This window comes from Maniola hyperantus, chromosome 27 (genome assembly GCF_902806685.2).
Source record: "Maniola hyperantus chromosome 27, iAphHyp1.2, whole genome shotgun sequence".
NCBI classification, from domain to species: Eukaryota; Metazoa; Arthropoda; class Insecta; order Lepidoptera; family Nymphalidae; genus Maniola; species Maniola hyperantus.
Window position 1 is genome coordinate 144066 of NC_048562.1, and position 17297 is coordinate 161362.

The following is a 17297-nucleotide window of genomic DNA, read 5'->3' on the forward strand; positions in this document are numbered from 1 at the left end:
TTATGTTACACCATCATGATTGCCTAGTGCTTACGTCAGAGTGAACTAGAGTGAGAGAACTCTCGGTTTGATCCCGAATTGACGATATGTCAAATATTAGGCTATGGTTATGTGAAATTATAGGAAAAACCGGCCAACGGTGAACGGACCCTATTACTAAGACTCCGCTGTCCATCCGTCCGTCTGTCTGTCAGCGACCTGTATCTCGTGAACCGTACGAGGTAGAATTGAAATTTTCACAGAATATGTACTTCTATTGCCGCTATAACAAAAAATACAAAAAAAAATGCCCACCATGAATAAAGTCATTTCTTGTATGAGGGTACGGAACCCTTCGTGTGCGAGTCCGACTGGCACTTGACCGATTTTTATATGTATAGAAAACAGAAAATTATCCCTACAACCATTTTTACCTCTCTTTTACATAAGCTTTTCAGAAACTTTCACACACGCGCGCGCGGTGTGAAAACGACGGAAAACCATTTCCCGTACATTTCAATGAACACATGAAAGCGTTTCCACAATGACGGCTAACTATAACTAGCTAATTAGGGAACGTACTCGCTTTCCCTTTCTAACCGACTTCCAAAAAGGAGGTGGTTGCCGTTCCAGTTACATGTCAGCAGAGAGCAGGGATACGTTTACATTTTACCCGATTACGCTTAAAAGGAGTTATATTATATTCATTTATTAGGGTTCCGTACCTCAAAAGGAAAAAGGAACTCTAATAGGATCACTTCGTTGTCTGTTAGGCTGAGACAGAGATAATATATTATATTAATATATTATCCTAATATATTAATATATTATCTCTGGCTGAGATCTATAGAGCGCATTTTGACTTTGCTCAGACTTAAAATTGAGTTAAAACGAGACAGATTTATGTAAGAGATATAGCTTTGTCTCGTTTCAACTCTAAGCTACTTAGCTTAGACAGAGTGCGCTCTATAGATCTCACCCAGTGTCTGTCTGACTGTCGTGTCTGTCAAGAAACCTACAGGGTACTTCCCGTTGACCTAGAATCATGAAATTTGGCAGGTAGGTAGATCTTATAGCAGAAGCAAAGGGAAAAATCCGAAAACCGTGAATTTGTGATTACATCAGAAAAGAAAAAATTAAAATGTGTTCATGAACAAATAATTAGTATTTTCAACTTTCAAAGTAAGATTGCTATACCAAGTGGGGTATGATAAGGGCTTTACCTGTACATTCTAAAACAGATATTTATTTATTTTTATGCATAACAGTTTTTGATTTACCGTTCCAAATGTCGAAAAAAATATCTGAGTACTGCACCCTCGGTGCGCAAGCCTGACTCGCACTTGGCTGGTTTTTTTACGTCGCGGGAATCTAGTCATCGGATAAAAAAACCTTTTCACAATGTATTCGAAAGGTAAAGATTGCCCTTTATAAAAGGGATAAAGTCTACGATCCATCACGTTGGAGCATTTATCACTTGTAAGTTGTAAGGTCTCAGGCGGGGTCGGGTGAAATAGAAATGTCAAATTAAAGCGACTTGATACCGGCACATTTATCTTTTTAGGGTTCTCTATGTAGATAGGAAAATCGGAACCATTGTCACACTGATATTATAAAGGCGAAAGTTTGTATGTTTGTTTTGCTTTCACGCAAAAACTACTGGACGGATTTAGCTAGGTTAGATCGTCCAAGGATTTAGCTGAAATTTTAAACGGAGATAGCTTATACCCTGACTTAATACATAGCTAGTAAGTTTTTTTTTAAATTCAGATACAAGTTAGCCCTTGCTTACAATCTCACCTGGTGGTAAGTGATGACGCCGTCTAAGATGAAAGCGGGCTAGCCTGGAAGGAGTATGACATTAAACCCACACTCCTTTGGTTTCTACACGGCATCGTACCGGAACGCTAAATCGCTTGGCGGCACGGCTTTGCCGGTAGGGTGGTAACTAGCCACGGCCGAAGCCTCCCACCAGACCAGACCCGAAATTTAGAAATTATAAAATTCCAAACCCCAACCGGGAATCGAACCCGGGACCTCCCACTAATAAGACAACAGCGTTTACCACTGCGCCAGGGAGGTTGTCATAACATAAGCCTCTGTTGAATTGAGATGACAGAGTGATCTATACAATAATTGTCCTCTTAATTCTCACCTACGGAACCCTGAAGCAGCGAGTCGACTTCGTGCTTCGCCTGATGTTTCGTATCTCAGTAAATATCTCGTTACTCACGGACGCGGACGCGGAATGGTAATCAGAAGAAGGGGGTTCAATTAAGTGTAATTTAATTCATTCATTCATTAATTGAATTAATTGAATTCACGGAACGCGCGCTGCAATCTGATCAGATGCTTTAATTGAAATGTTCGCGGGATTTTTGATACAAGTTTGTCTTTTTGTTTCAGCGTCATAAACAACGTGATTCTTGCCGGGAATCGAACCCGAGGCTTCCTACTTATAAGACCACTACGCCAAAGAGGTCATCTAATTGTCATCTAAAAAAACATTGTCGTCTACAGCCGATAGAGGTCCACAGCTGGACATAGGTTTCTTGTAGGGACTTCCACGGTCTCGTGCCGCCGCCATCCAGGGGCTCCCTGTCTGTCCACAGTCCGTCTGTCTGTCTGTCTGTCTGTCTGTCCACCTAGTGGTGGTTTCCATTCCAGCATCTTTGGACCTCAACGTCTATCGGTTTTTTGAACTATGTGCCCTGGTCCGATTCATTAATTCATTCGAATTCCGAGACATGGTCGCTAACTATGGGCCTCAAAAGGTACTCCAGAGAGCACCATACGCTTGGGTAAAAGCAAGTTTATTCATAATTCATAATAATTTATTGCATTTATTATGTTAGTATAGACTTCGCGTGGATTACAAAAATTTCAAAAACCCCTGTTTTACCCCTTTAATTTTCAAAAATCCTTTCTCGGGTGTCTACGTCATAATAGCTATCTGCATGTCAAATATATCAGTCAGTCAGTCAGCTTTTCCTTTTATATTAAGTAGTATAGATAATTAACACTTCTTTATTACGAGAAGTAGATTTATGTAGTAACAGAAAATCTCCATCCAAACGCGCGTGCAACTAATTGGCGATGAATTATAAAGGGGGTAGTTCAAAGGGGTATCGGCTGATGGCGAGGGGTGAACTAGTTTGGTATAATCCTTTCTTTTGATGATATAAGCCGCTTGTAGGTAGCAGGTCCCATTATTTTGAGTGAAGTTAACTTAGAAGTTAGTTTTAAATGTCAAAATACGAAAATTTCGAAAAATTAAAAATTAGTATTTCTTTTACGATGGCACGGAACCCGTCGTGTGCGACTCCGTCTCGCACTTGACCGATTTTTAAGTTATTACAATTTTAACACACAAAGTAAAGAAATACAAAAACGCGACGTTATGAAACTCGTTCGATTTTTTTTCTTATTTTATATTCAACTGGAGCTCTCCAGTTTCCCATTCATTATAGCCACAGGAACTTTTTCGATTTCCCGATATCCTGCTGTACTTAACTATGAGTAGGTACTTGGACGGCTGTACGTGGGAACACTTCATTACTGGTTTCAAGAAGCTAATTAAAATTAGTATGAAAAGTTATCGGTGCGTAGTGCGTGCCCGGATTCGAACCCCGGACCTGCCGAACGTCTTAACCACTAGGCTATCACCTACACTAGATAGTATGTAGGTATCCAAGACAGGGCAAGAGGGGCACCCCTCGCGACGTGCTCGGACTAACAAGAACTACGCGCCCAAAAGTGATGAACATCGATCTTTAGAAGGAGACGGCAGATTTGCAGAGCACTGTCTCGGTCGTTAAGGTCGACAAAGCGTCATATGGGTATGAGGGACGGAGACAACGCTCTACATTATACGAAACTAGCTTATGCTCGCGACTTCATCCGCGTGGACTACACAAGTTTCAAACCCCTATTTCAACCCCTTAGAGGTTGAATTTTCAAAAATCCTTTCTTAGCGGATGCCTACGTCATAATAGCTATCTGCATGCCAAATTTCAGCCCGATCCGCCCAGTAGTTTGAGCTGTGCGTTGATAGATCAGTCAGTCAGTCAGTCAGTCAGTCAGTCAGTCAGTCAGTCACCTTTTCCTTTTATATATTTAGATGTCATTCTAAAGGCCAATGTTCATCACTTTCGGCCGCGTACTGTAGGTTTAGTACGCGACAGGGAGAGATGGCGATCGGGGAGGGAACGCGTCGCACACCCGCACAGCCCCCGAGCTATCCCGGTGCGGGTGTGCGGGGTATCCCGCTGCCTCACACCCCGATTGCCATCTCGACCTGTCGCGGAATATAAGTAGCACATATTAGAGAAGTAGCTTTTTCCCTCCATAAAGGGAGGTAAAACTTACACGTTTTCATATTATACCTTATTTCTTTACAGTAGGTAAGTACCCACTTACTTAAGTGCAGGAAAAATGTAATTAAAATAATAATTCAGTATCGGATCTCGTAGTATCTCCGCCATGCGGGTAACTACCAGAATAAGGCACAACGCTCATCCACTGAATTGAGTGGAGACGAAGCGCTATACATTTATGATAACTATTATACTTCACTACCACCCAATTCGAGGGGAGGTAGTCTTAAGTGAATTTAGAAATATGCCTCCGAACGTGTAATGTAAACAAAAAGACAAGGAATGTGTTAGACGTTAGCACATCTACTAATTTTATGTAAAAACAAAAATATATATCTAATTATTAATATAACCAAAATCATGGCTAAGGTTTGGCTCTTCCACGATATATGTTTCCTACCAATTACAACCCGGGTATCTTTAAAACAAGAGTGAATAGGCATCTTCTAGTTAAACGCGTCCCATTTTAGGCCACATCATCACTTTCCATCAGGTGTGATTGCGGTCAAGCGTTTGCCTATGATGAATATTTTAAAAAATAATATTAGGATGAATACCTAACTGCAGGCGTTCTTTGAGACTTTTCAGTGTTTTGCCAATTTCTACCTATGTCAAAGTAAATGAAGTCGAGTTTAAGTTGTTATCACAAAGACTACTTCACTCTGTGGGTATGCGTCGGCCCTAAGAGTGGACACCTATAACTGGTTTCTGTCAAACACAGGATGTCGAGCTGAGAGGCTTTGATTATCTTAATTTATAGAATTACTAGCTGATGCCCGCGACTTCGTCCGCGTAGATTTACATTGTTCACAATCCCGCGGGAACTCTTTTATTTTCCGGGATAAAAAGTAGCCTATGTGTGTGTGTGCCAGGATATAATCTATTTCCATTCCAAATTTCAGCCAAATCCGTCCAGTAGTTTTTGCGTGATTGAGTAACAAACATCCAAACATCCACACTTTCACATTTATAATATTACTAGCTGATGCCCGCGACTTCGTCCGCGTGGATTTAGGTTTTTTAAAAACCCCGTGGGAACTCTTTGTTTGTCCGGGATAAAAAGTAGGTATGTCCTTGCCTATGTCCTTCCCCGGGATGCAAGCTATCTCTGTACCAAATTTCATTTAAATCGGTTGAACGGATGGGCCGTGAAAAGCTAGCAGACAGACAGACCGACAGACAGACACACTTTCGCATTTATAATATTAGTATGGATATGGATTAGGAATTATCTTAAACTTTTTTTTAAACATTTGCACAAACGTTTGGGATGGGGCTATGTCACTCACTCTGATTCTCCTACGGATCTCATTTCTTATTTGATCACGAAGAGAGCCTCAAACCATAGCTCTCTCCATCGCCCGCTGAGTGTCTCTGAGCTTTCTTATAAGGCTCCATAGTTAGCGAGCATGTCTCGGATCCATATGTCATCACTGGCAACACGCGCTGGTGCAACACTTTGGTCTTCAAGCATTGAGACATCTGACGACCTCCCTGGCGCAGTGGTGAGCGCTGTGGTCTTAATAGTGGGATGTCCCGGGTTCAATTCCTGGCAGGGGTTTGGAATTTTATAATTTCTAAATTTCTGGTCTGGTCTGGTGGGAGGCTTCGGCCGTGGCTAGTTACCACCCTACCGGCAAAGCCGTGCCGCCAAGCGATTTAGTGTTCCGGTACGATGCCGTGTAGAAACCAAAGGGGTATGGGTTTAATAAAAACTGCCATACCCCTTCCAGGTTAGCCCGCTATCATCTTAGACGGCATCATCACTTACCACCAGGTGAGATTGCAGTCAAGGGCTAACTTGTATTTGAATAAAAAAAAAAAAGAGCATTGAGAGCTTTTGTACGGGAAGACATCTCGAAGCTTCCTGAACGCTGCCCAGCCGAGTAGCATTCGGCGGCTGACCTCCTTCTCCAAATTGGATCTACTTAGCATTATAGATGTTGTATCTTCACCATCATCTTAGAATGAAAAGGGCTTGGCCATAGTCTTGACAACATTATGGACAACTCTCAGGCATGCAGGTTTCCTCACGATGTTTTCCTTCACCGTTAAAGAAACTGATATTATTACTTAAAACGCACATAACTCGGAAAAGTTAGAGTTGCGTGCCCGGGATCGAACACCCGACCTCCGATTTGAAGGCGGACGTCCTAACCACTAGGCTATCACAGCTTCGCATGACGATGACGAATATGTTGCGTTGGGAATACGAATACTCATATTATAATATGATAGCGCTGAAGAATCCAGCCAATTCGAGCGTTATTTTCAATTTCGCAGTTATTACTACAAATACCGACCGCTCCGCTCCGCTCCGCGCCGGGGGCGAGCCTGTACGTGAGGGGAAAACTTCATTCGGGAATAACATACGTTAGCGACATATAAAGTGTAGTCATTTTGCGATATAAGTTGCTATGTGAGAGGGGTACGAATACCTAGCAGCTTATGAAATACTTAGCTTATGCTGAGTAGACTACACAAATTTCAAACCCCTATTTCACCCCCTTTTAGGGGTTGAATTTTCAAAAATCCTTTCTTACGGATGCCTACGTCATAATAGCTATTTGCATGCCAAATTTCAGCCCGATCCGTCCAGTAGTTTGAGCTGTGCGTTAACTTAAAAGATCAGTCAGTCAGTCACCTTTTCCTTTTATATATTTAGATTATTATCTGATGGCCCGGGCATTCCGAAGCAGTGGTTAGATGCATTTGACGATTCAAAAGTACCTGTAAAAGTTGAATTAAATAAAAAATTATTTTATTTATTTATTTATTTGGGATAAAAAGTACCCACTGAAAATATTTGTCGCCAGGATACAAGTAATGGCCTAAGAGCCAGCGCGTGCCAAACCTTCCTTATTTTATAAAAGATGTTGATGAAAGTTTCTCTGCGTATTGTCCCCAACACTGCTTGTTTTGTGTTGTCAGTTTGCACCCTTAGCCCTCATTCTGATGGAGACTACGAATGCGACTGCGATCCGCAATAAGTCCTTTTATACTAGGCACTGAAACACATAATCACTATCCCTATTATAAATGCGAAAGTGTGTTGGTTTGTCCTTCAATCACGTCGCAACGGAGCAATGGATTGACGTGATTTTAAGCATGGGTATAGTCAAATATCAGGAAAGTGACATAGGCTACTTTTTATCCCGGGAAATCAAAGAGTTCCCGCGGAATTTTCAAAAACCTAAATCCACGCGGACGAAGTCGCGGGCATCAGCTAGTAAGTAAATAATAATTTTCTCTTTTTCATTCCACATAAAAACCTACGAGAGGCTCTGTGTAGTGTGTCGTGTTCATTTTCGCAGTGGTTTATTTAAAACAAAGCTTTCATGAACTCGGATTGTGTTTATATTGCAGCACAAAGTGACAAAAGCCTCGCACAACCTCTGTGACTCTGTGACTCTGTGACTCTGTGACTCTGTGACTCTGTGACTGTCGACGCTGAAATGTCGTGTCGTTGTTGTTGTGCGGAGTGCGGCAGAGGCAGAAAACAAATTAAAATAATTAGCCGGAACTTAATATAAACCGGCTTCAATATAAACTTGAAACATGGTTTTTGAACAAAATTAAAATGTACACTACCAGACCGTCGCCGTTCTTATTACACAAATTGTTTTTTTTTTAAATTTATAGACTAGAGCTGGGCTGCAATCAGACCTGGGTACTATTATATATTCTGTGCCTGGGTGGCAAGTGAAGATGCCTATTCACTCATGTCTTGAAGGTACCCATATTATAATTCGGTGGGAAAACTGATGCTGGAAGGCTGTACCAAATCTTGGCGGCTCGAATTAGGAATGAGGAGGCAAATCGCTTCGTACGTATCTGGGGATTGTCTTATATACCTATACACTAGCCGATTTATTCCATTCAAAATTTTTAAATTTCAAAATTCATACTTAATCGAAACATGTCTACTTTACAATGCAATAAAAATATCACAACTCGCTCAAAAATTACTTATTATTATTTTTAAATAAAATAGTGCACTTTTATGGAGACACCCTTTATCGGTACCCTTGTTATAAATGCGAAAGTGTGTTTGTTTGTTGGTTTATTGGTTTGTCCTTCAATCAAGCCACAACGGAGCAACGGATCGTGACATAGGCTACTTTTTATCCCGGAAAATCAAAGAGTTCCCACGGGATTTTTGAAAATCTAAATCCAGTCTAAGTCGCGGGCATCAGCTAGTTCTCAATAAAATTTACTTAAAGTAACTTTACTACAAATTGGATACTTTTACACTGAAAACCATATATCTTACTTTGACTTTAAAGCACTCATAAATCTCTCATTTCTCCACATTAACCGTCAAGATTCTTGCTTCTTCATGCGAAGCTGAAGTAAGATATCATTCCAAGCTAAAGTGGCATCCACTGGCACGTCAGCCACTTGGCGGAGCGTAATTCTTTCTTGCGTTCCCGCGCTCGCGTCTTCATGCCTGTCTGCCTGTCTGCCTGTCTGACTACCAACTGAATAAAGCCTTTTAAAATTGCGAATCTCTTCACTTCAGTCCCTGTCAGAAAGTTAAGAGGGGCTAATTCGTAGCGCGCTCCAAGGAAACGTAGTTCATTCATTTCGATACTAACCAATCAAACTCAATCAACTTTTGTGACCTCCCTGGCGCAGTGGTAAGCGCTGTGGTCTTATTAATGGGAGGTCCCGGGTTCGATTCCTAGCAGGAGTTTGGAATTTTATAATTTCTCTGGTCTGGTTTGGTGGGAGGCATCGGCCGTGGCTAGTTGCTACCCTACTGGCAAAGCCGTGCCGGTACGATGCCGTATAGATACCAAAGGGGCATGGGTTTATTAAAAACTGCTATACCCTTCCAGGCTAGCCCGCTTGCATCTTAGACTGCATCGTCACTTACCACCAGGTGAGATTGCAGTCAAGGGCTAACTTGTATCTGAATAAAAAATAAAAAAGATACATTCTAGGAACTAGTATATATATCTATGACTGAGTTTTTCCAGATTTCCGTAAAAATAACAACATAGTTTTAAAGTTATACGGGTTCAAAGTTTCGGATGTAAATTTTTGAATTTATATAAAGTAACTACAAAGAAAACCTGTTTTTATCCTCAGGGTATAAAATATTGAATCAGGCAATCTCGCGAGTCCCAAACAACGACTAAGCGGGTACGCCATAAAAATGTTCCTATAATGGCGGCCGAACAATGAGGGACTGTTCACACTGATCCGTGCTGCGCCAGGGACGTGGCGCATTTGTACACTATCTCTAAGCTAAAACATGTAACAGGTCTTAATATATTGCTATCCTTCTCATAATGCTACCTGCGAAAAGGGATAGCATTCGGTTTAACGACTAGATTTAGAAGTGGGCAATCTGATAAAAACCAAGGAGCTATGATGTCCCCATTGTAATACTATCTGTTATTTACCCACAATTATAGTTTCAATAGCTCAGCGGTAAAAGGTGCGGACTGAAATCCGAAAGGTCGCCGGTTCAAACCCCACCCGTTGCACTATTATAGTCGTACCTACTCCTAGGCCTAGCACAAGCTTCACGCTTAGTTGGAGGGGAAAGGGGAATGTTAGTCAAGGGCCATGGCTAATATTCTTGAAAAAAAAGTTTTGAATTAATACCTACCTATAATTTTGCAAAATAAAAACAATAAAAATTTATTTATTTATCCTCCATTTGATGTGTTTATTTATTTTTACTTTTTATTCCACTTATCTGTCGTCTATTCCTCTCTTATTTACTGTTGTATTTTCATTTATATATATATATACATACGTATATTATGTGTATTTACTTTATTTAATTAGTACACCCCTTCCGCTTTCTTTAATTTTTATATCCTCTACCCTAAGGTTGCGAAGAGATCGCTATTTTAGCGATAAGGCCGCCTATTGTACATGCTGTATTTGTTATATGTCTATTGTTTTTGTTTTGGTGTACAATAAAGCATATTTTACTTTTACTTTACTTTATTTCTGGTTCCTTGGTTCCCCTGGGACTTTTTCGTCTATGGTTTTTAGCTGGATAAAAGTATTCATGTATTTGTTTATTTACAAAATAATATACATGAAACGATGGACAGAGGAACACACTGGACGAAAATACAAGATTTTCTTGTACCCTGTAAAAAGCTCGGCCGTCAGGGTTCAGTGTGAACGCGCCCTTAGCGGGTAGATCGTAAAAATGTTGCTTTAATGGCGGGCGACGAATAATTCGCTTCAAAATATCCGGACTTCGGCTCTTTATGGGGGTTTTAATGGTAATTAAAAACACTCACTTCCCGTGCGATGGAACCGCAAAAAATGTATTTTAAGAATGCCAAAGCAAATATACTACTTAAATACTTAACTGGCCATTTTTTCCATGTGTTACATGCAAACTGTGAAATCAACTCCCTTCGGCGGTGTTCCCTTTATTTTTTTATTTTATTTTTATTAAAAATGTTCGCTAGCGATTTTTACAAAAATGATCTTAAATTACATAAAGTTAAATTACATGACGTTGTATGTAAAATCATTTGAAAGCAAACACTACATGCACATTCACACAATTTACATGGAACAATTATTAATCATATAAGTAAAATAATACAAAAAGTAGCTAAAACTTTCCGAAATAGTGAAAACACAAAAAACAAAAATGATTCAAGGTGCAATGGTAATTGAATAAATCTAAAACTATAGTAAAGTTAACCTAGGAGTAAGAATAGTTTTAAAAAAATGTTTAAAAAAGTGATAGATTACAACATGGGGCTATTCAAGGGGCGGACCAACTAATTCCTGAAAGACCAGCAACGCATTGGTGGCTCCTCTGGTGCTGCAAATGTTCATGGGCCGCGGTAATCACTTAACATCAGGTGACCCGCCTGCTCGTTTGCTCGCTATCTCTATTTAAAAAAACCCGGCCAAGTGCGAGTCAGGCTCGCGCAATGAGGGTTCCGTACTACAGTCGTATTGTTTCGACATTTTGCAGGATAATTCATAAACTATGATACATAAAAATAAATAAAAATCTGTTTTAGAATGCACAGGTGAAGACCTTTCATATGATACCCCACTTGATATAGTTATCTTACTTAGAAAATTGAAAATACTAATTATTAGTTAATGACCACAATTTAATTTTTTTGTGTGATCTAACCCTAAATTCACGGTTTTCAGATTTTTCCCCAAATGTCAGCTATAAGATCTACCTACCTATTTCATGATGCTAGGTCAATGGGAAGTACCCTGTAGGTTTCTTGGCAGACAGACAGACAGACAGACAGATAGACAGACAGACAGACAGACAGACAGACAGACAGACAAACAGATAGAAAACAAAGTGATCCTATAAGGGTCCCGTTTTTCCTTTTGAGGTACGGAACCCTAAAAAGAAAACGAAGTGATCCTATAAAAGTTCCTTTTTCCATTTTGAGGTACGGAACCCTATAAACCAAAATCTACGTGGACGAAGTTATAGGTATAGTAAGGTTAGAGTTCCGTACCTTAAAAGGAAAAACGGCACCCTTATAGGATCACTTTGTTGTCTGTCTGTCGGTCTGTCGGTCTGTCAAGAAACCTACAGGGTACTTCCCGTTGACTTAGAATCATGAAATTTGGCAGGTAGGTAGGTCTTATAGCAGACATTAGGGGAAAATCTGAAAACCGTGAATTTAGGGTTAGATCACACAAAAAAAATTAAATTGTGGTCATGAACTAATAATTAGTATTTTCAATTTTCGAGGTAAGATAACTATATCAAGTGGAATATCATATGAAAGGGCTGCACCTGTGCATTTTAAAACAGATTTTTATTTATTTTTATGCATCATAGTTTTGGTATTGGAGCCTCAATAGCTCAACTGGTAAAGGAGTGGACTGAAAACCGAAAGGTCGACGGTTCAAACCCGGCCCGTTGCACTATTGTCGTACCTACTCCTAGCACAAGCTTGACGCTTAGTTGGAGAGGGAAGGTGACTATTAGTCATTTAATATGGCTACTATTCTTTCTAAAAAAAAAACGTGCCCAATGTCGAATAAATACGACTGTAGTACGGAACTCTCGGTGCGCGAGCCTGACTCGCACTTGGCTGGTTTTTTTGATCTATGATCTAGCAAGGCATCGGATCCCCGTGAGATGTGACCTTTAATCCCGGGATATATGCTCTCGTAGATTATATTAGCCCCCGACCCGAACAGATTTACAGCCCCACTCCTACAGCACATTATCTTGGGCTTTTCTTTTATTTACGACTAGCTGATTCTCGAGGCTTCGTGTGGATTTAGGTTTAAAAGTCCCGTGGGAACTGTTTAAATTTTTGGGCTGAAAAAGAACCCTACGTTAGGCTCCGTAATGCAAACTCTCGTACCCATTAACTTCAATATTACTTCGTATAGACAGGGTTATTGAACAAACAAAATGGCACAGACTCAGTGGTGCTTATGCACCGATGCACCTTCAGTGACGTCTGGATTTCAAACGGGTCGTTCATTTGTATCTAAGAGGTGGCGCTGATTTATTTGGTTTCTTAACCGTGAAAAATTTTGTTCGCTTGACCATATCTTGTCATTTATATCGACGCTCGTACCGAATTCTGTCAAAATCGGTTCCCACGAGATTTTGAAAATCCTAAATCCACGCGGATCCTAACGAAGTCGCGTGAATCAGCCAGTATGGATATACTTAACTAGCTTATGCTCTACAAGGACTACATAAATTTTAACCCCCATTGAACCCACTTAGGGGTAGAATTTCGAAAAATTATTTCTTACTGGATTCCTACTCTTTACAAAAACCACCTGTCAAAATTTCATGTTTCTAAGATCAGCGGTTTTGGCTGTCCGTTGAGTCAGGCAGTCAGTCAGGGCTTCGAATGTTAGATTGTTTACCAAAACTATTATTCAAAGTAAAATAAAGCACTCCACCAAATTATCATCACGTTTACAATAAAACGCATTCGGTGCATGTGAAAGTGACCCCCGCGTTCCATCGCCGCTTATATCTCTGATCCGGCCCTGCATTCATGGGGTCACGATTCTACCATCTACCTACATCTGATCCCATCCCATCGCCGTTACCATGTTTATAGACAAAAATAATACCAACTGAAATGGTAAGTAAAGAAATGGAATATTTCAACTTTTTACAGTCATGTCAAAAGTACTATTCACCTTTAAAATAACGACTAAAATCGTACTTTTGACATGAAATTTGATACAAAAAGTTAAAATGGCGTGTGAGGAGTTAAATTTCACGCGTTATATATACAGCTGGTAGGTATTGTACCGAGGATCGTGAGTCCACAGTCCACAGTCGGGCGTGCGATGTGATGGCCACATCGGATTGGTTTTTGGGCGCATAAAAAGGGAATGAAAACGGAATGAGGCGATTTTATTGTTTTCGCATAAAAGTGGCTTAAAGCCCTGTTTTATAAGTTTATACGCTCGAAAGTCTGACCTCATAAAATCGAATAGCTGTAGGCCGAGACTTCATTTTCTATTTTTAACAGACTTCAAAAGTTAAATCGATATAATCGAAAATCGTTTTTGGTTTGTAAAGCTACCATGTACCTATTTACGTACTTAACTAGATGATGCGCGTGGATTTATCTAGGTGTTTAAAAATATCTTGGGAACTCCTTGATTTTCCGAAACAAATAGTACACTAGATTATTTGGTAGTAGCCCTGTGCCTCAAAGAACACGTGAAGCCCTCGGTCCTGCTTCTGATCTCTCTCCGCTCGTGTCGAATTGCCGTTCCAGCGGACTTTAAGAGTAAGAGAAAAGAGAAAGCAGTCTAGCAACTTGAGACCTAAACACAACCTAAACGTCTATCGGTTTTGAAACCATGTGCCCTGCCCATTGCCACTTCAGCTTCACAACCCGTTGAGCTATGTGGTTACTCTAGTTCTCCTTCGGATCTCCTCATTTCCTCATTGCTCACGTAGAGAAACTCCGCACATAGCTCTCTCCATCGCCCGCTGAGTGACTCTGACTCTTTCTTATTACAATATAAACTAAAAAAAATATTCAATGAAACTTTTACTTTTAAAGTTTTATTTTTTATTTTTTTGCAGACTGGCAAGTGATGATGTCTTAGATATCTCGCGCTTGCCTCAAAGAGGCCTTGAATAGGCATCTCTTGACTTAAAGGACTTGACTTGAGAATTCAGATTTTATGTTTTTGAAGGTATTGCTTCGAGTGAGTCAGAGGTATTTCGCCCTCTATAATAACTAGGTATTTGATTATGACACCTAAATAACACAGCTGGTAGATGATTGGCTGGCATTTGGAACAGCACAACAAATAACTGTACAATTATGTGGGACTGTAGGTGATTCGCGTTTCGTACGCACTTTAGAGTACCCACGCTAAATACCCAGGGCTAAAGGGCTGGGTAGACACGAAGCGGGACGGCGGCGGAAGACACTATACTCCATCTAGTTAAAAGAGCCCTCTCGGTTACGTAATCCCAGGCAGATGCAAAAAAATTAGTGGGCGTTAACTATTTTGAGTGACCAGCCAATCAAAAACAAATCAATGTTTTCGAATTGAATTTTACATGTAACATAGATATATAGATAAAAATACAGAGTTTTTTTTTAATTTATTTATTCAATAAAATGCAGGTGTATTTCTATTGCCGCTATAACAACAAATAATAAAACTTCCAAAATTGCCGCTGCGAAAATAAAATAAAAATATTAAGTGTTGTTTCTTGTACGATGGTACGGAACCCTTCGTGTGCGAGTCGGACTCGCTACTAGACCGATTTTTTTAGTGTGTCTCTAAGAGAGGATCCCGCTTTTTTACTCGAAAGGTTTAAAAATCCCTCGTCGCCCAAAAAAAGATCCGGCAACGCTGACCGACACGTAGTCTCGCGTCGTGTCTGTCCATACCTTTAGTACAATTCGCAATTTGCTGCGACCGGTGCTAAGCTGCTGATTGCTGATTGCTGATTGCTCAACGAATCACTGGGTAGGTCTAAGATAGATATTTGAATTAAGTCATTTGGAGCAGGCACGTAGCACGTAGGTAATAATAATTTAGTAATAAACGGTGATAGGTGGTTAAGTGCAAAAGTGTCGCTACTAGATGGCATTAACAGTCGCTTCAGTACTGAGTGAACATGAACACTGGCAGCAAGCGAGCACTGGTAGCTTAGTGGTCAGAGCGTCGGGCGCGATCCCAGGAGACGCGGGTTCGACTCCTGGCGGTCCGCAATTTTTGATATGTACCTATTTAAAATTATTTAGAAATTTCCTTGAAGTGCAGGTAAAACACTACAAAATGTATAAAGTCCAGTGGTTAAGACTTCGGTTTCCTATCCGGGAGGTCCAGAGTTCCAGAGTTCCATCCCCGGCACGCCCCTTCTTACTTTTCGTACTTAAATGCAAAATGTTTGAACGGCGAAGGAAAACATCGTGAAGAAACCCGCACGCCTAAACGTTCTCCATGTTCTCAAAACTGCGGGAAATCTGAAAATCCGCCCTTGGCCAGCGTGGTGAACTATGGCATTCTCATTCATAATGCGGTAGCTTCCCAGATCTGTCTGCTAACAATTCACTGTTATCACAAATCTATCAGATGTTAGTGATAAAAAAGTCGTAATAGCGTAGTGTTTAAGACGCCTCCCAGTGCGGGCGGTCGGGGGTTCAATCCCGGGCACGCACCTCTAACTTTTCCGAATTCTATGCGTTTTGAACAATTAAATATTTCATTTGGTTTTATGAAGGAAAACATCGTGAAGAAACCTGCACGCCTAAGAATTTTCATAAAGTTCTCAAAGGTGTGTGAAGTCTGCCAATCCGCACTTGGCCAGCGTTGCAGACTATGGCTAAGCCCTTCTCATTCTGAGGAGTTTATCACGATAATGATGATGATGAGTGATAAATGGTACCTAACAATCAGTACTGAGAGAGGCGGAGTAAGGACGGAATAAGCAGATAATCAGAAGGAATAGGAATAAAACGCGACTAACTAATAAGACGGATCTAAAAACACCCTAATTTACTTGTTTATAAACATCCAAGAAAATATGGCTTTTAATTAGACGAAAGCACTCTATAGAAGGACATTAAGTTGCGGCCTCCTCACATCTCAGTGTCATTAGAGACTTCAGTGGAGCCCTAAACCAATAAATAGCGCTCCCTAGCGGCGCTCGTACATCAAGACGACTTTTATGTGTAACCATAATTAAATAGCCCCATAAAACACTGTACGAGCGTAAATAAATGTCTCGCCTCCTCCAAAATAAGCAAACATAGCATTTACTTATTTTATTATTGTTAGAAAAAAAACCAGAATAGGTAGGTATGTAGTTTAAAGTCAAGTTCACAGAGAAAGTGACAGTAACTTAACTGTACCTTTTAACCACGAGTTAAAAAGCTCGCCGATCGATATTAAAAGCGTAATATTTATAAAGAAAAGGAGCTCACCTTGGGTGCACGTAAACAAATGGACACAAGCCAGCAAGAAAATCCAGTTTCCAACGCCGAAACGACACATCTCTGTCCGCCACATATTCTAACACACTAAAACAACACTTCACAGCAGGTTTTAATTCATCATATTCACATTTTCACACAAAAATCGTAAAAAATTCGTGCGAGAATTTATGCGACGCAGAGCCCAAGCGAAGGCAAGAGAGCCGCCATTTTCGGCCGACTGAGACTGCTGCGTTCGGAAATCCAACTCGAACTCAATAACCAAAGGTCATTGTCCCGCACAATCATGTTAGGGACTGGTATGAAGTTAACCAACATGACAAAGTGTCTTTCAAGTATAAACTGAAGATAGCAACAAGTGTTACTGAGAGTGAGCAACTGAGCATAGACATTTTTCGCTTTTTTTGAAGCACACGCGTCCTAAGCTTCCTACACACGATCCGACAACAAGAATAATAGAAATAATTTTATTAATAAAATACTAATAATAACTTTGTCATTTTTTTTTGTGAGAAGCAAT

The 17297-nt window shown here is 40.3% G+C and overlaps 1 protein-coding gene across 1 annotated transcript in view; it reads right to left on the reverse strand.

Moving 5' to 3' along the window:
• Positions 1-17049, reverse strand: part of fra (neogenin protein frazzled) — a 94070-nt gene extending 77021 nt beyond the window's left edge. Inside the window, exon 1 of the mRNA XM_069508049.1 lies at positions 16769-17049. Coding sequence (XP_069364150.1) covers positions 16769-16853 — 85 coding nt within the window. The 5' untranslated portion in view covers positions 16854-17049. The remainder of the gene's footprint in view (positions 1-16768) is intronic.
• Between the last annotated feature and the right edge of the window lie 248 nt (positions 17050-17297).